At 48.8% G+C, this 21,224-nt stretch overlaps 2 protein-coding genes and 1 non-coding gene across 7 annotated transcripts in view; 2 read left to right on the top strand and 1 right to left on the bottom strand.

Moving 5' to 3' along the window:
• Positions 1–2,657: 2,657 nt before the first annotated feature.
• Positions 2,658–3,815, bottom strand: LOC116526679. The gene is given in 4 exon segments (XM_032243235.1): positions 2,658–3,442; positions 3,645–3,693; positions 3,696–3,783; positions 3,786–3,815. Coding segments are annotated over 4 exon segments (336 nt in total). The 3' UTR covers positions 2,658–3,273.
• The window catches only part of SRCAP (Snf2 related CREBBP activator protein), a 44,120-nt gene continuing 26,119 nt past the window's right edge, over positions 3,224–21,224 (top strand). The window contains exons 1-16 of one of the 5 annotated variants that reach the window (XM_032243230.1): positions 3,224–3,968; positions 5,443–5,516; positions 6,129–6,391; positions 9,016–9,267; positions 12,931–13,116; positions 13,337–13,477; positions 15,961–16,183; positions 16,299–16,576; positions 17,218–17,311; positions 17,452–17,541; positions 18,039–18,212; positions 18,303–18,628; positions 18,732–18,909; positions 19,133–19,269; positions 19,651–19,820; positions 19,960–20,152. In XM_032243230.1, the coding sequence (XP_032099121.1) occupies positions 6,338–6,391; positions 9,016–9,267; positions 12,931–13,116; positions 13,337–13,477; positions 15,961–16,183; positions 16,299–16,576; positions 17,218–17,311; positions 17,452–17,541; positions 18,039–18,212; positions 18,303–18,628; positions 18,732–18,909; positions 19,133–19,269; positions 19,651–19,820; positions 19,960–20,152 (2,496 nt within the window). In that variant the 5' untranslated portion in view covers positions 3,224–3,968; positions 5,443–5,516; positions 6,129–6,337. Of the gene's footprint in view, positions 3,969–4,125; positions 4,262–4,622; positions 5,104–5,442; positions 5,517–6,128; positions 6,392–9,015; positions 9,268–12,930; positions 13,117–13,336; positions 13,478–15,960; positions 16,184–16,298; positions 16,577–17,217; positions 17,312–17,451; positions 17,542–18,038; positions 18,213–18,302; positions 18,629–18,731; positions 18,910–19,132; positions 19,270–19,650; positions 19,821–19,959; positions 20,153–21,224 lie in introns of those variants that run through there. The other 4 variants (XM_032243233.1, XM_032243228.1, XM_032243229.1 and 1 more) reach the window with 4 other exon arrangements.
• LOC116526772 lies at positions 17,001–17,129 on the top strand. Its single transcript, XR_004258272.1, has one exon. It is a non-coding gene; the product is annotated as a small nucleolar RNA SNORA30/SNORA37 family (small nucleolar RNA).

Genomic DNA, 21,224 nt, shown 5'->3' on the forward strand with positions numbered 1-21,224 from the left:
GGCTCCATCTCGCTCATTGCAACCTCTGCCTCCCAGGTTCAAGAGATTCTCCTACCTCAGCCTCTCGAGTAGCTGAGACTACAGGCATAAACCACCATGCCCAGCTAATTTTTGTATTTTTAGTAGAGACAGGGTTTCACCATCTTGGTCAAACTGGTCTCGAACTCCTGACCTAAATCAATCTGCCCGCCTTGGCCTCCCAGTGCTGGGATTACAGGTGTGAGCCACTGTGCCTGGCTGTGAGTTCACTTTTGGATGGAGGAGTCCAAGGTTTCCAGCAGGCCTCCTGCAGAAGGATTGCAGGAGTTAGGGGGTTCTGAGCTGGGGCAGTCGTTGGCTTAAGAGATAGTAATTAGAATAAACGTGGAAATCATGAGAAATTACTGGAGCCTTAGAGATTAATACCATTTTTCCCCTCTAAGATCTCTTTAGGCAAATCACCAGAAATGCTTATATGTGAGTTGTTTTCTGGTTACAACCTGGCTTCTCTACCTCACCTAGACGGTTCTGTAACCCCTAGCCACTAATACCAATGGAAAGTCCATTAAAGGGAGGAGTCCTGGAAGCTGAAGCTTTATTAGTTTTACAATATCTGCCCTGGCCCTTGAGAACTTGTTGGATGAGAGAAGGCAGTTGAGGGAAGAATCCTTAGCAGCCCCACCAATTGATGGAGGGGTCCAGAAGTGTCCTCTAAGGGAGAGGGAGAGGAAGTGGCCAGGGAGGTAGGAAGAGCCTGGGAAAGACTGGAATCACAGAAGGAATGCTGTTTAGAGGATTATCATCACTAGCAATAAACGGCCAAGTTCCGCTAATTTTTCCTTCTCAGTGTCTCCCCCATCTCCACTGCCACCTCCTGGCCAACAGCTCTCATTACACCCAGGTGACTGCTGGTATCCTCCCTGTCTCCAGCCGTACAAACATCCCATGCACCTTGTTACATCACCCTTTGTAAAGTGGAGCATGGGCCATGCCCAGCCCTTGCTCAGCAACTTTCAATAGCTCCCTGTCACTTCCAAACGAATGTCCCATACCTAGCCTGGCATGCTGAGCCTTTAGCCACTTGGATCCAGGAGATCTAACAGTGTCTCAACCTGCTCCCTCATAAAGAGGACCAGCTGGGGCCAGGTGTGGTGGCTCACGCCTGTAGTCCCAACACTTTGGGAGGCTGAGACAGGAGGGTTGTTTGAGGCCAAGTGTTCAACATAGTGAGACCTCCTACTTTCTCTACAAAAAAAATAAAAATAGCCAGGCCTGGTGGTGTGCACCTGTAGACTCAGCTACTTGGAAGGCTGAGGTGTGAGAATCACCTGAGCCCAGGAGGTTGAGGCTGCAGTGAGCTATGATCGAACCACTACAAGCCAGCCTGGGCCAAAAGCTGATTCACTGTCTCCCCCAACTTGAGCCAGCAAACTTGTGGAGGTTTGTCATTTTCCTAGAGTGCCTGTCTTCATGCCTAAATTTTCAGTCAGGTTCAAGTGATACTTCTCTAGGAAGCCTTCCCTGATACCTCCCTGGGTATCCAACCTCACCCTTGGAGAGTTACTTGACCATCCTTCCCTTGAGACACCATAACACTGCCAGGACTTTTACCAAGCTCACAGCTTATCTTGCAATGAGACTAAGTTCTTGAGAGTGGGGACTGTGACATCTTCCCTCCTGTGTCTCCCACTGCACCCAGCACAGGGCCAGATAGGAAATGGGCAGACAAAATGTGGGTTAGGAGAACACAATCGCTGACATGCTTGTGTATGAACAAGAGGTCACAAGTTTAACTGCCTTTAGGTGTCAGATACGACAAACGTTTAGTTGTTAAGTTGCCCAGTGCAAGATAATTGGGAACGGCACATTGGAGATGTCATTCTCTTGCCTGAAGTATTTTTTCTCTTTTTTTTTTTTTTTGAGACAAGAGTTTTAGTCTTGTTGCCCAGACTGGAGTGCAATGGCATGATCTCAGCTCACCTCAACCTCCGCCTCCTGGGTTCAAGTAGCTGGCATTACAGGCGTGCACCACCATGCCCAGCTAATTTTGCATTTTTAGTAGAGCTGGGTTTCTCCATGTTGGCCAGGCTGGTCTCAAACTCTCGATCTCAGGTGATCTGCCTGCCTTGACCTCCCAAAGTGGTGGGATTACAGGCATGAGCCACTGCACCAGCTGCTTGAAGTATTAATAATACCCAGAATATTAAAACACTATGTAAAGTGGCTGGGGGTGGTGGTTCACACCTGTAGTCCCAGCACTTTGGGAGGCTGAGGCAGGCAGATCACCTGAGGTCAGGAGTTTGAGTGTGGTAGTGCACATCTGCAATCCCAGCTACTTGGGAGGCTGAGCCATGAGAGTTGCTTGAGCCCAGGAGGCAGAGGCTGCAGGGAGCCACGACTGTGCCATTGCACTGTGGCCTGGGTGACAGAGTGAGATTCCATCTCAATAAATTAATACTTAAGTAAACAAACACTATGCAAAGCACATCAGAAGGCTAAACTTGACCTTAAGATCATATGAGTGTGAGACACTGAACTATATAGTTCAGTGAACTATAGTGAAATACACTCTGCATTTAGGTGGTTCTTCAGAGCTTTCTCTCTTTTCTTCATTTAATTTACTGTAGAGAGGAGGTCTCACTATGTTGCCCAGACTGATCTGGGGCTCCTGGCCTCAACTGATCCTCCTATTGCCTCAGCCTCCTAAAGTGCTGGAATTACAGGTGTGAGCCACTACACCTGGCCCTTTAGATCTTTCAGTGCAATTTCACATCGGCAATTCTATCCTCACTTTACAGAGGAAACTGAAGCTCAGAAAGGTGAAGTTAATTGCTCAAGGTCACACAGCAAGGAGTTAATGGCACAAGGCTTGGTCCAACCCATTCAGACTCTGGCCTGGGCTCCCCTCTTCTGGGGGTGATGGGAGAAGGGTCTAGAAAAGACGGGCATCATCCACTTTTTTTCCAACCCAAACTTTACCTTAAAATGGGACCAACAATTCCTTCTTCACAGGAAAGGGCTAAATTGAGTAGAGGAAGGGGAGCTTCATCAGAGCTTCCTAACCTGGCCTCTTAGGGTGGGCTTCAGGTAAAATTCTTGTGCATTCTTGTGGCTTAGACTGCTTGGCTAGGAATCTTGACTTCAGGATCTGTCACTGTGTTTAACGCCTGAGCCTCAATTCGTTTGTAAAATGGAGCATTGTTAGGATTAAAAGAGATCATCAATGCACAATGTAGCATCAGTAGAAGGTAGCTGCTATTTATTGTTCTATTCTGGGGTAAAAGTATCAGATTCTCAAAGGGAGGTTCTTAACCTAGAAAGTTTGCGAACAGATGGCAAGTGTGTTTGAAAGCTATCAGGAGACCATCCTGGTGTAAAACGAAGCAGCACTACAGAAGTGGGTCGCCATGGGAATCTGAAGGCCCAGATTCCACTGCTAACTTGCTTCATCTCACTGGGTGATCTGTAAATAAAACAAGAGGTGGCTGTGGTCGGAGCTCGGAGCCGCAATGCAGCCCCAGGTAGCTCTAGGGAGAGACGGTAAGGGCGCTCCGAGGAGGGGCGCGCGCGTAGCCTCCGGCCGACTACACGTCCCAGTCTGCCTTGCGCGCCGGGCGGCGCCCTACGCGGCACGCGAGCCTCCCCACCTCCAACCCTCCAGTTACTGTCTCTCGCGAGAGGACGGGCCGCGCCGGCGGTAGCGATAGCGAGCAGTGGTGGTTGTGGTGGTGGTGGCGGCCGAGACGGCGGCGGCCATTTTGGTGAGGCCTCGGGAGCGGCGGCGGCGGTTCGCGGGCAGTAGCGTGTCTCCCCTTTTTCCCACCCACCGTCCGCATCTGTGTGCTGCGAGAAGAAGCAGTGGAGGCAAGGCGGTGGCAGTAGCCGCAGTCCCCACGGGAGTTTAAAGGCCTCGAAGGCGGTGACCAAGAGGGGGCCCTCCCCCCTCCTCGGCGGGAGGGGGGGTGGTGCGCACGCCCCCGAGGACGCAGGTAAGGAGAGGGAGACAAGATGGCGGACGCTCTACAGTTCCCCCTCCCCTGACGGCTGACTGCGCGCGCATCTTTCCGCCACCGCCTCCCCTCCCACCTTCCCGGGGTGCTGCGCGCGCACCCTCAGCCGGGGCCCCGGGGCCGGTGCGCGAGGCTGTCGGCGCGCGCCCATAGAGACAGACTGAGGGGGTCAGGCCGGCCGGCGTTGGTCCCCGGCGCGTCTCCTCGTCCCTCCCGCCCTTCTGCGCACGCGTGCCTCAGCGAGCGAGCGAGCCCTGAGAGGACGGACCCAGGTGCGCTCCTGCCCGCCCACCAACCCAGTCACCCCTCAGGGGCGCGCGGGAAGAGCAAGGGGGGCGTGGGACGGGTAGTCGGGGCGCGCGCCCACCACATCCAGCCAGGGGATCGGGACCTGGCTGCACGAACCCTCCCTTTTCTCAGCCTTTCTTGGTCTGGTGACGGGGGGCGCGCTCCCTGACGGGCTCAGATGAGGGGCTTCCTAGCCCTGCGACCCTTGTGTGTGTGGGCTCGGGTTCTGGCGGGAGCCCCCGGGCCGTGCGCGCAGCCGGCTCACTCCGCCTCCAGCCGCGCACGCGCCGGCCCCTCCCCCGCCCGGCGCGCACGTTGGGTGGGGTGGGAGTCGGGGGGCGGGGCTATCTCAGGGCTAGTGGCAACTTGGGCAGAGGTCAGGGGTCACGCGGGGTCAGTCCGCTGAGAGGGCAGGGGAGATGGTCACGAAGCCTGAAGTCAAGAGTTCGGGCTTGTTGGGTTTTGGTGAGCCCGTGTCCTGGGAACGTGTGGCGGAGGAGGTAGTGAATCAAAGGCGGCACCCTGGTTTAGGGATTTCCTTAAACACTGGGGAAGCACTTCCGGGCCTTGTGCAGGTTCACCCTGCCTGTTTTTCCGGTGCGTGGTTCTTGGCAGTGCGGCCTTCCTCACTTTTGACTGCTCCTGAGGCTCTCTTTGCTGTGATTCTTGTGTTTGGGGAAGTGTCTGATGGCGCAGGTATGGGATTTACAGCGCCCTGCCCTGAATCCTGGGCGGATTTTCCTGTGACCGGCATGTTTGTTGACTCTTCTCGGGAGGTCCAGTCTCATTCCTGCGTTCAGCCCTCATTGGAAAGGCACACAGGCAGGTAGCACATTTCTGAAGTTCTGGATGTGACAGCTTTTTTTTTTTGTCCTCCATTGGTTGGAGTCTTTACACTTAAGATTTTTGAACTTTCTTGTTTCACTTCTTTCCTGCTACTCCCCTGGGAAGGATTTTATGTCCATACAGAATTCACAAAACATGATTTGTCTTCATGAAACATTTATTTGAAATATGAGCTTTTACTACTACTGTACATTTTCTCTTTTAAGTCTTTGAACTGATTGGGGTATATGTAAATGACTCAAAAAAATGGAGTAAATAATACGCTTTGATGGATGTTGGCAAACGTGAAAGAGTTTCTCACTGTCCTCTCCTGTTTCAGGCGTGATTCCCTTCAGTACGGCGGCACCGTGGAAGTGCAGACTTTCACAGGGGGTGTGGTCTCAGCTCACACAGGTGAGGGATCTGCTACCATTTCGTGTGCTGATGCTAATGGGAGAAATATTTGAGTTAATGAGAGCAATTATAGATCAGTTATTGTGGATTTTCACTCTAGAGAACCATGAGAATGGATGCGTATGGTTTTTCTGTGGAGGGTTTCATTGTAGTAGTGAATAACAGATATGAGACTGTGGGTTGAGGAAAACGTGGTCACCCTGGCTCTACCAGGATGAGTAGCAGGTTTTCCATGGTTTTGGCATCATACTATCTGAACTGAAGTCCTACCACTTTCTTACTCTGTGACCTGCAAATCGTAAGGTCTTCTTAAATTATGAAACAGATTGTATTAAAATGTAAGCTCCATTTAGGTCGGGGATCTTTCCTCCATGGCTTTATCCTTGGTGTGAAGAAGGAAGTTAATTGTTATGGTGTGAAAAGCACCTGGTTTTTAAGGTAGATGTGACGATTATAGAACACATCAAGAAAGTAAAGTATCTCATACATAGTAAATGCTAAAGAATACAACCTGTAATTACTGTGTTTCTCTTTATTCAGTGCTATTTCTGTTTTTTAAAAATAATTTTTTATCTTCTTTGACCACATTTCCATCTTATTTACCCACTTTAGGTGCTCCAGAGGCTGGTGGACCTGAGCGGAGGCTGGGACGCCCTGGTGGGCCCCGGGCCCTGGAAGGCGGGTCCCGGTGGCCGGTGGCCCAGAATGAGGCCAGTTCCCAGCATGCCCTGCAGCCGGACGCCAGCCCCTCGGCCAGCAGCAGTGGTGATAACGACCCAGTCATTCTTCAGGCATCCAAGGAGGAGCCTGGGAGTGGGACCATGCAGAGCAGCCCCTCCCCTGCTCACCCTCAGCTCCCAGTCCTACAGACACAGGTTTGAAAATGGGGAGGGTTCCTTCTCTGCTTCTGCTTTGTGGATTGTTGGGTCTGAGGCAGAAGAAATGTGACAAGGGAATATTTGTGGAGATTTTTTGAGAATCTTTGGTGCTCAGATGGGCTGGGCTGTAGTATGTTAGGTCTGTTGGATACTCACATTCTATTTAACGTTAGTGTGATGTTATTTCCAAGAGTGCAAAAGCTCCTCATTACCTGAAAAGGGTTGAATTAGGCTAGGTTGGAAATGGAGGTTGGGGCAACATTGCTTCTAAGACTGTACACTTTGAGAATAGTTTAACTTCTATCAGAATTGAAACCAAGATAAAGCTAAGGATGGTGTGTAGTGTTTATTCCTTTCTCATACCAAGGAACTGTGTGGAGGAGGAAAAAAAGCATAGCTTTGAAATTGCACACATCTAGATTTGCGTACAGTTAGCTTTTTTTTATTTTGTTTTTTAACTTTTTTATAAAAAAGATTTCTTTACTATGTCAACCTCACATGCAGGCCATGCTAATCTTCTCCGTACCTTCCCAGGTTTAGTATATGTGTTGCCGAAGTGAGCAGTATAGTAAGCTTTTGATGTTTATAAATTTGGCATTTATTTTTTTTTGTTCACCTTCAACTGTCTTGATTGAGTTAATTTGATATTTATAATTTTCCTGAGAAATGAGAAATTTGGGATGTACAGCCTTCTGTCATTTAGCTGAGGTAGGAATTTGAGTGGCACAATATAAGGCTTATGTCCTGGAGTGAATTTGTGAATTCCCTGAGGATCCACATTTCAGTAGGACTTTGTTTTCCTTTTCTTTTCTTTTGAGATGGAGGCTAGCGCTGTTGCCCAGGCTGTAGTGCAGTGGTGCGATCTTGGCTCACTGCAATCTCAGCTTCCTGGGTTCAAGCAATTCTTCTGCCTCAGCCTCCTGAGTAGCTGGGACTACAGGCGTGCACCACCATGCCCAGCTGATTTTTTTGTATTTTTAGTAGAGACAGGGTTTCACCATGTTGGCCAGGATGGTCTTGATCTCCTGACCTTGGGATCTGCCTGCCTCAACGTCCCGAAGTGCTGGGATTACAGGCATGAGCCACCGCACCCGGCCTTCTTTTCTTTTCTTAACTTTTTTTTTTTTTTTTTTTTTTTAAGATGGGGTTCCACCATGATGGCCAGGCTGGTCTTGAATTCCTGACCTCAGGTGAGCCACCGCGCCCAGTCAACTTTTTTTTTCTTCTTATTGAGACAGAGTCTCTCTCTGTTGCCCAGTCTGGAGTGCAATGGCGTGGTCTCGGCTCACTGCAACCTCCGCCTCCCAGTTCAAGCAATTCTCCTGTCTCAGCTTCCTGAGTAGCTGGGATTACAGGTGTCCCCCACCATGCCCAGCTAATTTTTTGAATTTTTAGTAGAGATGGGGTTTCACCACGTAGGCCAGGCTGGTCTTGAACTCCTGACCTCATGATCCACCCGCCTCAGCCTCCTGAAGTGCTGGTATTATAGGTGTGATCCACTGCACCCAGCCCTGTTTTCCATTTCTTAATGCTTTTGCAGTACGCTGTAAAGTGACGTGTTGGGTGTTCGAGAACAGTAGCCATCCCCCCAGCCCCTGCCTGTCCAGTGAAGAGGTTAAGGTGGCTTGGGATTTATTGGTGTCTTTTGAATTTAATGGTAGCTCACATTTATTACATAGGTGAATTTGCTATTCTTGCTGTGAAATGGGAAAATAGGGACTTGTTTATGTGAAATCACTGAGGCTCTGAAAGGATCAGAATTTGAAATCACATGCTGTAGATAGATAGGTTTGTATTTTGTTTGAGATCGAGTTTTCTCTTGTCACCCAGGCCGGAGTGCAATGGCACGATCTCAGCTCACTGCAACCTCCGCTTCCTGGGTTCAAGTGATTCTCTTGCCTCAGCCTCCTGAGGAGCTGGGATTACAGGCGCTCACCACCATGCCCGGCCAGTTTTTTGTATTTTTAGTAGAGACAGTGTTTCACCATGTTGGCCAGGCTGGTCTCGAACTCTTGATCTCAGGTGATCCACCCACCTTAGCCTCCCAAAGTGCTGGGATTATAGGCGTGAGCCACCGTGCTCAGCCCCTCCTCCCCACCATGAAGTCTCACTCTGTCATCCAAGCTGGAGTGCAGTGACGCAGTCTTGGTGCACTGCAACCTCCACCTCCGAGGTTCAAGCGATTCTCATGACTTAGCCTCCTGAGTAGCTGGGATTACAGGAACCCACCACCATGTATTTTTTTATTTTTGTATTATTAGAGATGGGGTTTCACCATGTTGGCCAGGCTGGTCTCAGGTGATACACCCACCTCGGCCTCCCAAAGTGCTGGGATCATAGGCGTGAGCCAGTGCACCTGGTCCATTTGTCTATCTATTTGTCTATATATGTTCTTAAGTTTGGAAACTGTGTAAATGTCAGAACATAATTTTTGCATGTCAAACATATATAAATTTGGCTCTGGGAATCCCGTATCAAAACTTTATCCCAAACGTTTGTGTTTATGAATTACACCTTAGTCTCCAGAATTTTTTCTTGGGAAGATTGATTGGAATAATGTACCAAAAATATTTAGCACAGTGCTAAGCATTCATTTTCTCCATCATTTTCTTCTTCTCTAGATGGTGTCGGACGGCATGACAGGCAGCAATCCTGTGTCCCCTGCCTCATCCAGTTCCCCAGCCTCTAGTGGGGCAGGCGGCATCTCCCCCCAGCACATAGCTCAAGATTCTTCTCTGGATGGACCTCCAGGCCCCCCAGATGGTGCAACAGTGCCCCTGGAGGGGTTCAGCTTACCCCAGGCTGCTGACCTGGCTAACAAGGGCCCAAAGTGGGAGAAAAGCCATGCTGAAATCGCAGAACAGGCCAAGCATGTATGTATTAGAAAGGCTCATGAGGATTCTTGGACATCATCTTACTTAAACTTCCACGTCCTCTGGGTATTTTATGTTTCTTTTCTTTTTTGTCTGGATTTAGGGTGTAGGTTCTACCTTAACCTGTATGATCTTGAACAAACTGCTTGTATACTGAGCTTTTTTTTTTTCTGTAAATAAAACAGGAATGATACAATAGTTTATAGGCTATTATGAGGTTTAAATTGTAGGAGCAAGGCTGGGTGTGGTGGCTCGCACCTGTAATCCCAGCACTTTGGGAGGCTGAGACAGGCAGATCTCTTGAGCCTGGAGGGTTCAAGACCAGCCTGGGCAACATAGTGAAACCCCATCTCAATAAAAAGTACAAAAAATTAGCAGGGCATAGTAGTACATGCCTGTAGTAGTCCCAGCCACCCAGGGGGCTAAGTTGGGAGGATCACCTAAGCCCATGAGGTCATGGCTGCAGTGAGCTGTGATTATTATGCTACTGCACTCCAGCCTGGGCAATAGAGTGAGATCCTGTCTCCAAAAGAAAAAAATGAGAAAAGAGACACAAAAGCACTTTGTAAACCGTGATGCTCTTAAGATTTACTGGTTTCTACTGTTTTTTTTTTTTTTTTTTTTTTTCTCTGGGACAGAGTCTCACACTGCTGCCTGGGCTGGAGTGCAATGGTGTGATCAGCCTCTGCCTCCAGGTTCAAGCGATTCTCCTGCCTCAGCCTCCTGAGTAGCTGGGATTACAGGCATCTACTACCACGCCTGGCTAATTTTTTGTGTTTTTAGTAGAGATGCGGTTTCACTATGTTGGCCAGGCTGGTCTCAAACTCCTGACCTCGTGATCCGCCCACCTCAGCCTCCCAAAGTGCTGGGATTATAGGGATGAACCACAGCACTTAGCGGTTTTCTACTTATTTCTATCCTGCAGTCTGTGTTATGTTTGTCCAGTGGTAAGTGTGGTCTCTGGGCCAGCAGCATCAGCATCACCTGGGAACTTGTTAGAAATGTAAATTCTCTGCCAGGCTGGTGGCTCGTGCATGTAATCCCAGCATTTTGGGAGGCCTAGAAGGGTGGATCACCTGAGGTCAGCAGTTGTTAGGTCTGGCCAATATGGCAAAACCCTGTCTCTCTTAAAAATATAAAAAGTAGCTGGGTGTGGTGGCACGCGCCTGTATTCCTAGCTTCTCAGGGGGCTGAGGCAGGAGAATTGCTTGAACCTGGGAGGTAGAGGTTGTAGTAAGCTGAGATCATGCCACCACACTCCAGCCTGGGTGACAGAGTAAGACTCTGTCTCAACAAAAACCAAAGAAATGCAAATTCTTAGTACCCTTCACCTACCCATTTGAAACTGTGGGGGTAGAGCCCAGCAATCTGGTTTTTTGTTTGTTTGTATGTTTGTTTTTTGAGACGGAGTTTTGCTCTTACTGCCCAGGCTGGAGTGCAATGGCGTGATCTCCGCTCACCGCAACCTCTGCCTCCCAGGTTCAAGTGATTATCCTGCCCCAGCCTCCTGAGTAGCTGGGATTACAGGCATATGTCACCACGCCCGGCTAAGTTTTGTATTTTTGATAGAGACAGGGTTCTTCTGTGTTGGTCAGGCTGGTCTCGAGCTACCAACCTCAGGTGATCTGCCTGTCTCAACCTCCCAAAGTGCTGAGATTACAGGTGTGAACTGCTGCACCCGGCTAGCAATCTGCTTTTTTTTTCTTTCTTTCTTTTTTTTTTTTTTTTTTTTTAAGAGACGGGGTTTTACCATGTTGGCCAGGATGGTCTCAATCTCTTGACCTTGTGATCTGCCCGCCTCAGCCTCCCAAAGTGCTGGGATTACAGGTGTGGGCCACCGCGCCCGGCCACGATCTGTTTTTAAAAGCCTTCCAGATGATTGTGGTGCCTACTCCAGTTTGAGGGCAGCTAGTCTAATATCCATGTCTTTCTTGATGTTTCCTTCACAGTCAAGCCATTTAGTTCTGTCTCATCTATCTGGTTGTCATTTTCCTCTGATGTAGTTTTTTTTGGCACAGAGTCTCGCTCCATTGCCAGGCGCCAGGCTGGAGTGCAGCGGGGCAATCTCGGCTCACTGCAACCTCCACCTCCTGGGTTCAAGCAATTCTCCTGCCTCAGTCTCCCGAGTATCTGGGACTACAGGCACGCGCCACCACGCCCAGCTAATTTTTGTATTTTTAGTAGCGACGGGGTTTCACCATGTTGGCCTGGATGGTCTCGATCTCTTGACCTCGTGGTCCGCCCGCCTCGGCCTCCCAAAGTGCTGGGATTATAGGCGTGAGCCACCGCGCCCGGCCTTGATGTAGTTTTTATCAGGAGAGGAAAGAAACAACAAAGGCAGAGGCTAGGTGCAGTGGTTTACGCTTATAATCTGAGCATTTTGGGAATCCCAGGCAGGCAGATTCCTTGAGCCCCAGGAGTTAACAGACCAGCCTGGAAGTGGTGAAACCCTGTCCTTAGGAAAAAAAAAAAAAAAATTAGCTGGGCATGGTTGCATGTGCTTATAGTCTCAGCTACTTAGGAGGCTGAGTTGGGAAGATAACCTGAGCCCAAGATGTTGAGGCTGCACTGAGCCGTGATTGTGCTGTACTCCAGCCTGGACAACAGAATGAGACCCAGAAAAATCTCACTTAGATTTCTGAGTGAGAGTCAGAAGAAAGAAATAACAAAGGTAGTTGTCCTGAATTTTTTGATTCATCTGTCAAAAAAATTTAAATGCTTTTTCTTTTTTTTTTTTTAAATGAAAGATAATCAGGCCAGGCATGGTAGTGCCTCACTTTGGGAGGTGGATGTGGGCAGACGACAAGGTCAGGAGTTTGAGACCAGCCTGGCCCATATGGTGAAACCTCGTTTCTACTAAAAATACAAATATTAGCTCGGCGTGGTGGCTGACACCTGTAGTTCCAGCTACTTGGGAGGTTGAGGGAGGAGAATTGCTTGAACCCGAGAGGCAAAGGCTGCAGTGAGCCGAGATTGCACTGCTGTGCTCCAACTTGGGGGACAGAGTGATCACTCTGTCTCAAAACAAACAAAAAAATACTATCAGTGTAGAAACTTTAGTAAAGATGACCACTCTTTTTTACATGTAACCAGTGTGAAACATTTTAATGTATTGCTTTTCAGTATTTTTTGCATAAATACGTACAGTTTTACAAAAGCAGTATTCTTAAAAACAATATTGTGTAAATTAGGCATTATAGCATATTTCTAATCTTAATGCATCATGAACGTATTCTGAGTCTGTGGAATTCTACAGTGATGATGACGCCTTATTTCTATAGTCAAGAAGGAATTATGTATTACCTACTCCTCTGGGAAGCTTCCCTTGGCATATGTTTTCCCAAGTCTCTCCTATGTCCCTGGGGTGTGGAGATTGTGTTAAATAATGGAAAGAGCATAAAATTTGGTGTTTGGAGTTCTCAGACCTATTTTTGATTCCCATCTTCTGTTACTACCTAACTGTGTGATCTTGGGCAAATCACTTAATCTTCTTGATCTTTTTTCCCTTCTCTGAAGAGAGTATGATACCTGCGTGTAGGTTTGCTATGTGGACTAAACATAAGCGTAACACACTCAGCCCAGTATAGTCTTCAGGAATTCAGCCCTGGCAGTGAGCAGAGTATGCATTTAGAACTGTTGATTGACCTGGCTCTCCCTCATTAGGAGGCCGAGATCGAGACTCGGATTGCTGAGCTGCGGAAGGAGGGTTTCTGGTCACTGAAGAGGCTGCCTAAGGTGCCAGAGCCCCCTCGCCCCAAAGGTCACTGGGACTATCTGTGTGAAGAGATGCAGTGGCTCTCAGCTGACTTTGCTCAGGAGCGCCGTTGGAAACGGGGTGTGGCACGTAAGGTAGGTCTTCCACTGGGACTACCTTCCTTTTTCTTTTCAGGTCTGTGCTTTCCCTTGAAGGGTGGATTAGTTGGAAGTGGGGACCAAACAGAAGGGCGTAGGTGTTAAGAGGCAAACTCTTGGCTTTCCAGATTTCTTGGCCGTGATTATTTTCTTTGCCTTTGGGTTGGTGGGGAAATTTGGCTTTGAGTGTTTCCACCCTGGGTCTTCATTCCCACAGGTGGTACGCATGGTGATCCGGCACCATGAAGAGCAGCGGCAGAAAGAGGAGCGGGCCCGGAGGGAGGAGCAGGCCAAGCTGCGTCGAATCGCTTCCACCATGGCCAAGGATGTCAGGCAGTTCTGGAGCAATGTGGAGAAGGTAGACAGTAGGGATCAGGAAAGGGAAAAAGCCATGGATTAGATTGGTAGATGGCATGGTAGTAGGAATGATCAAAACTTCTCCTTGAGAGACTAAATGTAATTTCAGGCGACTATAATGACATTTATGTTGTGTGGATATAGTATAGTGGCAAAATATGGGTGCTGACTTTGGGGATTAATAGTTCTTCTTGACACCTCTAGGCCATCTGTCCCTTGCAGGGCATGTAGTATGTGTTTTCTTCAGTCTTGCCTCCTGCCATGTCCTTTTCTTCTTCTCCCTTCCATTCCATACCCACCTTTGTTTTGTGTATCTTTGGCCATTTACACATGGACTTTATGCTTCGGCTGGGAATACCTTTCTCATGTGCCCTTAGGGAACAGTTACCTATTTTTTAGTTGTCTTGGACAGAGTTGCTGTGTTGCCTAGGCTGGAATGGAGTGCAGTGGTATGATCATGGCTCACTGCAGCCTCAACCTCCTGGGCGCTCGGGATCTTCCTGCCTCAGCCTCCCAAGTATCTGGGACTACAGGCACGTGCTCCCACATCTTGTTAGTTAAAAAAATTTTTTTAAGATGGGTTTTCACCATTTTGGTCATGCTGGTCTTGAGCTCCTGACCTCAGGTGATCTGCCCACCTTGGCCTCCCAAAGTGCTGGGATTACAGGTGTGAACTACTGCGCCTAGCCAAAAAGTTTTTTTTTTTTTTGAGTTGACGTTTCACTCTTGTTGCCCAGGCTGGAGTGCAGTAGCGTGATCTTGACTTACTGCAACCTCTGCCTTCTGGGTTCATGTGATTCCCCTGCCTCAGCCTCCCCAGTAGCTGGGATTACAGGTATGGGCCAACATGCCTGGCTAACTTTGTCTTTTTAGTAGAGACAGGGTTTCTCCATGTTGGTCAAGCTGGTCTCCAACTCCCAACCTCCATGTTGGTCAGGCTGATTCGCCCTCCTTGGCCTCCCAAAGTGCTGGGATGGCAGGCGTGAGCCACGGTGGCTGGCCAAAACAATTTTTTTTTAATTTCTTTTTTTTTTTTTTTTTTTTTTTCCACTTTTTTTTTTTTTGAGACAGAGTCTTGCTCCCTCACCCAGGTTGGAGGGCAATGGTGCAACCTTGGCTCACTGCAACCTCCGCCTCCTGGGCTCAAGTGATTCCCCTGCCTCAGGCTCTGGAGTAGCTGAGATTACGGACATGTGCCACCACGCCTAGTTAATTTTTGTATTTTTAGTAGAGAGAGGGATTTGCCGTGTTGGCCTAGGTGGTCTTGAACTCCTGACCTCAGATTGTCCCCCAGCCCTGGCCTCCCAGTGTTGGGATTACAGGCATGAGCCACTGTGCCTACCTTAAAAATATTTCTTGTGGAGATAAGATCTTGCAGTTACCCAAGCCGATCTTAAATTCTTAGGCTCAAGTAGTTCTTTCATTTTAGCCTACCAAAGTACTGGGATTATAGGTGTGAGCCCCATGCCTGGCTTCATCTACCTGATTTTTTTTTTTTTTTTTTTTTTTTTTCCTGAGATGGAGTGTTGCTTTGTCCCCCAGGCTGGAGTACAGTGGTGCAGGCTGGAGTACAGTGGTGCAATCTGGGCTCACTGCAACCTCTGCCTCCTGGGTTCAAGCGATTCTCCTGCCTCAGCCTCCCCAGTAGCTGGGATTAAAGGCACCCGCTACCACGCCTGGTTAATTTTTGTACTTTTTGTAGAGACTGAGTTTCCCCATGTTGGTCAGTCTGGTCTCAAATTCCTGAACTCAGGTGATCCTCCCGCCTTGGCTTTCCAGAGTGCTGAGAATACAGGCGTAAGCCCCTCTGCCAGGCCGACCTACCCATTTTTTAGATCCAACTCCAGCCAGGTGTGGTTATGCACGCCTGTAGTTCCAGCTACTTGGGGGGCTAAGGCAGGTGATCATTTGAGCCCAGGAGTTTGACGCCAGCCTGGCCAACATAGTGAGACCTCATCTCTTTAAAAAAAAAAAAAAGCCAGTCGTGGTGGCTCATGCCTGTAATCCCCAGCACTTTGAGAGGCTGAGGCGGGTGGATAATCTGAGGTTTGGCGTTCAAGACCAGCCTGACCAAAATGGAGAAATCCCGTCTCTACTAAAAATACAAAACATTAGCCGGGCGTGGTGGCGCATGTCTGTAATCCCAGCTACTCCAGAGGCTGAGGCAGGAGAATCACTTGAACCCAGGAGGTGGAGATTGCGGTCAGCCAAGATTGCGCCATTGCACTCCAGTCTGGGCAACAGGAGTGAAACTCTGTGCTAAAAAAATAATTAATTGAAAGAAAAATCCAGATTGCAAACCTTTTCTCCACCTGAAGCTAAACTGGCTCTTCTTCCTGCATAAGCCCTTTAAGGTTATTTAGCTTTACTCTCCTGAGAGGCCACCCCAGGATCTAGCATAAAGAAGGCTTCCCTAAACGTTGGGTAGGAGTACATAAATAAACGGTTATCTTGTGAGCAAGATCCCTTTCACTACTATGGCAGGTGGTGCAATTCAAACAACAGTCCCGGCTTGAGGAAAAGCGCAAAAAAGCCCTGGACCTGCATTTGGACTTCATTGTGGGGCAAACTGAAAAGTACTCGGACCTTTTGTCTCAGAGCCTCAACCAGCCATTATCCTCCAGCAAAGCAGGCTCTTCCCCTTGCCTCGGCTCTTCCTCAGCTGCCTCCAGTCCTCCACCCCCTGCTTCCCGCCTGGATGATGAAGGTGTGTGTTCTCTTTGGCCCTGTTACTCTTCCCCGTGTACCCTTTCCAGAGCTGAAAAACCCACCCTGTGGCTTACAGGGCCCGTGGACTTTGTGACCTTGTTCTCCTGCTATAGATGGGGACTTTCAACCCCAAGAGGAGGAGGAAGAGGATGATGAGGAAACGATTGAGGTTGAAGAACAACAGGAAGGCAATGATGCAGAGGCTCAGAGGCGTGAGATTGAGCTGCTTCGTCGTGAGGGAGAACTGCCACTGGAAGAGCTGCTCCGTTCCCTTCCCCCTCAGCTGCTGGGAGGGCCTTCCAGCCCCTCTCGAACTCCCTCATCTCATGATAGTGACACCCGAGATGGGCCTGAAGAAGGTGCTGAGGAAGAGCCCTCTCAGGTGTTGGAGGTATAGGCAGAAGGGACAGAGGGAGGGGTCAGAGGGGGAGCAGTTCTGAGCTCTGGGCTATGAGATTGGTTGCATGTTTTGAGAGTTCTGCCTAGTTACAGACATTTGATCTTTTTGGAGATGGCTGTGAAAGAATCTGTTTGGGGCAAGTTGCATTTTGTGATTGGCAGTTTTTGGTGCTATAGTAGAAGAGCATATTGCACTTTACTCTTTAAATTGTTTTGTGGTCTTGAAAAAGACCACGCTTTACTCTTTAAATTGTTTTGTGGTCGTGCTCTGACCCTTACTTGTCACTTCTCTGAACGTGCCCTAATATTCCCTTACTGGCGTATAGGTTGGAAGCTGGCATGGTACCCTTAAGTCTTTGTGGTTTCTCCATATGTCTTGAGTGCATGGGGATGTGTTGGGTGCCTTTATTTCTTACCTGGCACTTTCACAGGTCCTTCCCCAGGCAGTGGGGCCAGGATTTGGTAGCTGGTGCTGACAGAAAACCCTTGATTGCATCCTTGCCCTGGAATTGTACCAGTGGCAGCTGTCACTCAGTGGGACAGAGATCCTCCTATGACATCTTTTTCAAGTTTGTGCTGTTCTTCTGCTACTGTAAGCTTAGGCCCTTCCCTTTTTAATCTTTTCCCATACAGGTAAAGCCTCCACCCTCTGCTGTCATACAGTGCAACAAACGGCCTTGGCATCCAGATGAAGATGATGAAGAGTTTACTGCCAATGAGGATGAAGGTCAGGCCTTTTCTCTATCCTGTTGCCCCTTACCCCTTGAATGAATTGTCTGGACCTGACTTTTCAGGCTTTCTCATCTCTCATTTAGACTGTGTCCTGTGCCCCTATCCCCATTGATCCTGCTTCTGTGTCTTTTCTAGCGGAGGATGAAGAGGACACGATAGCAGCTGAGGAACAGTTGGAAGGGGAAGTGGATCATGCCATGGAACTGAGCGAATTGGCTCGAGAAGGTGACATTCCCCAGACATTTTACTAAGCATCCACTTGGTGTCTTCCCTGTGCAGTACCAAGGATATAGAGATGAATAAGGCACTTTTTATCCACTCTGGAGGAATTTCATGTCTAGCGACAAAGACAGACTTGTAAACGAGTAATAATAAGTAGAAAGTGATGAGTGCTTATGATAGAAATTTAAATGGTGATGTGGGAGTGAAGTGGAGGGATGAGCTAATGTAAGAAGATATGGACAATATTTGACTTGAAGTTTGAGAGGTTCACCAAGTCAATAATGTCCTTCCCAGCAGGTGTCCTTCCCACCCCTCATGGTACTTGCCCAGATTGTGGGGCTTGGCTTTGCTAGCTAATGCTGAAAGTAAGCTCTTTTGTCTCCCCTCAGACCTGGGTCTGGCAGTATCTACAAAGACATAGGTAAAATGAACTGGTACCACTCAGACCTCCCCATCTCCCTTCCCTCAGAGCAACCAAAAGCTCCCCTTTTCCTTTCCAGGTGAGCTTTCCATGGAGGAACTATTACAGCAGTATGCAGGAGCCTATGCCCCAGGCACTGGGAGCAGTGATGATGAGGATGAAGATGAAGTTGATGCTAATAGCTCTGACTGTGAACCAGAGGGAGTCATGGAAGCGGAAGAGGCTCCTCAAGAGGATAGTAGCAGTCAGTCAGGTGAGTATGTGATCATGAAGCAGGAGCTGGGTAGGGTAGCCATTGGAGGAGCAAGTATGGTGAGCAGTGAGCCTTGGTCTTGTGCTTTAGACTCCTCAGAGGATCAGAGTGAGGATGAGGAAGATGAGCATTCAGAGGAGGAAGAAGAAAGTGGAAGTTCAGCATCAGAGGAATCTGAATCTGAAGAGTCTGAGGATGCCCAGTCACAGAGCCAAGCAGACGAAGAGGAGGAAGATGATGATTTTGGGGTAGAGTACTTGCTTGCTAGGGATGAAGAGCAGAGTGAGGCAGATGCAGGCAGTGGGCCTCCCACTCCAGGACCCACCACCACTCTAGGTCCAAAGAAAGAAATTACTGACATTGCTGCAGCAGCGGAAAGCCTCCAGCCCAAGGGTTACACCCTGGCCACTACCCAGGTATCCCCAGGTTCTGGCCTCTGCTTTCTCATGTCTTGACTTTTTGTGTCCCCATGACAGATGCCTCATTTCTATTGTGTTGCTTCTTTTTCCTCTCTGCCAGGTAAAGACGCCCATCCCCCTGCTTTTGCGGGGCCAACTCCGGGAGTACCAGCACATTGGGCTAGACTGGCTGGTTACCATGTATGAGAAGAAGCTTAATGGCATTCTTGCTGATGAGATGGGGCTTGGGAAGACCATCCAGACTATCTCCCTGCTTGCCCACTTGGCTTGTGAGAAAGGTAAGTAGGCAAGGCCCCTTCTTTTGTGCCCCCTAGTCTAGCTCCTTGGGGAGCTTGTTCAGTGGTGACTTCAGCTTCGTTGACTCTGGTCATTAACTGTATAGAGAGGACAGTGTAGGTGCCAGGATTCCTAGGAAGGACCAAAGGGTGGTCAGGGTTACAACTGTGGAATCGGAACCACAAAATTTACATTTCCTTACCATCTCATTTTTCTGCCAAACAGGTAACTGGGGTCCCCATTTAATCATTGTTCCCACCAGCGTGATGTTGAACTGGGAGATGGAGTTGAAACGTTGGTGCCCCAGCTTTAAAATCCTCACTTACTATGGAGCCCAGAAAGAGAGGAAGCTCAAGCGGCAGGTTCGATCTTTCATGTGGTCACTTCCCCCCATTGATGCCTCCTTAATTTTTAAGCCCTTTTCCCAGATAAGTTCCTTTTCCTCCTCTTTAAAAAAAAAAAAAAAAAAAAATTAAATATTTGTAAAAATAGAGATGGGGTCTCACTACGTTACCTAAGTTGACCTTGAACACCTGGACTCGAGATCTCCCACCTCAACCTCCAGTACTGAGATTACGGGCGTGAGCCACTGTGCCCAGGCCCCTCCTCTTTCTGTCGCTCCATTCTTTTGCTGGGACTGTCTCTTCTAACCTCATTTCTGTCCTTTGAGGAGTTTAGCATATTTTCCTTTTGCTCTCTTTTCTTCTCATCCCGCTATCTGCTGTCTGTCTGTGATTCCTCAGGGCTGGACCAAGCCCAATGCCTTCCATGTGTGTATCACGTCTTACAAGCTGGTGCTGCAGGACCACCAGGCCTTCCGCCGTAAGAACTGGCGCTATCTTATTCTGGATGAGGCTCAGAACATCAAGAACTTCAAGTCACAGCGCTGGCAGTCACTCCTCAACTTCAACAGGTGGAGATCGAGATGGGGATTCATGGAAGGGTTGACCTGGCTTGAAGGGTGGGCTGCCTGGGTTGAGGAATATATCAGAATGCCCAGAAGGTTGGGAGCTTGCTGACCATCCTCCCTCTGATTCTCTGTCTCTTTGCAGCCAGAGGCGCCTGCTCCTGACGGGAACTCCCTTGCAGAACAGCCTCATGGAGCTGTGGTCCTTGATGCACTTTTTGATGCCCCATGTCTTCCAGTCTCATCGAGAGTTCAAGGAGTGGTTCTCTAATCCCCTAACTGGCATGATTGAGGGCAGTCAAGAATATAATGAAGGTCTAGTCAAGCGCCTCCACAAGGTAGGGCCTGCAATAGTTTGTCAGCATATCCAGAATGATGAGGAACTCTAAGGGCAGTGCCCAGAAAACCCTTGGGGAGAGGAAAGTCTGTGCCAGGCTGAACTCACTCAGTTGTCAAGCTGCAGTGTTCTTGTGACTAACCCACTGCCAAATTGAGTGACCTCATCTTAGTCATAAATTCTGTTATTTATTTTTATTTTTAGTTTTTTTGAGACAGAGTGTCGCTGTGTCGCCCAGGCTGGAGTGCAGTGGTGTGACCTGGCTCGCTGCAACCTCCACCTCCTGGGTTCAGCAATTCTCCTGCCCCAGCCTCCCGAGTAGATGGGGTTACAGGTCTGCGCCCAGCTAATGCTTGTTATTTTTAGTAGAGACGGGTTTCGCCATGTTGGCCAGACTGGTTTCAAACTCCTGACCTCAAGTAATCCGCCCCACCCACCTTGGCCTCCCAAAGTGTTGGGATTATAGACATGAGCCACCGAGCCCAGCCTGTTTGTTTTTGTTGTTGTTGTTGTTTTTGTTGTTGTTGTTGTTGTTTTTTTTTTTTTTTTTGAGATGGAGTCTTGCTCTGTTTCCCAGGCATGAGTGCAATGGTGCAGTCTCAGCTCGCTGCAACCTCTGCCTGTTGGGTTCAAGCAGTTCTCCTGCCTCAGCCTCCCGAGTAGCTGGCTAATTTTTTGTATTTTTAGTAGAGATGAGGTTTCACCATGCTGATCAGGCTGGTCTCAAGCTCTTGACCTCATGATCTGCCTGCCTCGATCTCCGAAAGTGTTGGAATTACAGGTGTGAGCCACTGTGCCTTGCCTGTCTTCACCCTACCCCCAGCGGAGTCTTGCTCTGTCACCAGGCTGTAGTGCAATGGTCATCTTGGCTCACTGCAGCCTCCGCCTCCCAGGTTCAAGTGATTCTACTGCCTCAGCCTCCCGAGTATCTGGGATTACAGGCATGCACCACCACACCCAGCTAATTTTTGTATTTTTAGTAGAGATGGGTTTTCACCATGTTGCCTAAGATGGTCTCCATCTTCTGACTTTGTGATCTGCCTGCCTCGGCCTCCCAAAGTGCTGGGATTACA

The sequence above is a fragment of the Sapajus apella genome, unplaced genomic scaffold (genome assembly GCF_009761245.1).
Source record: "Sapajus apella isolate SASKATOON/1434 unplaced genomic scaffold, GSC_monkey_1.0 scaffold51, whole genome shotgun sequence".
Classification (NCBI taxonomy): Eukaryota; Metazoa; Chordata; class Mammalia; order Primates; family Cebidae; genus Sapajus; species Sapajus apella.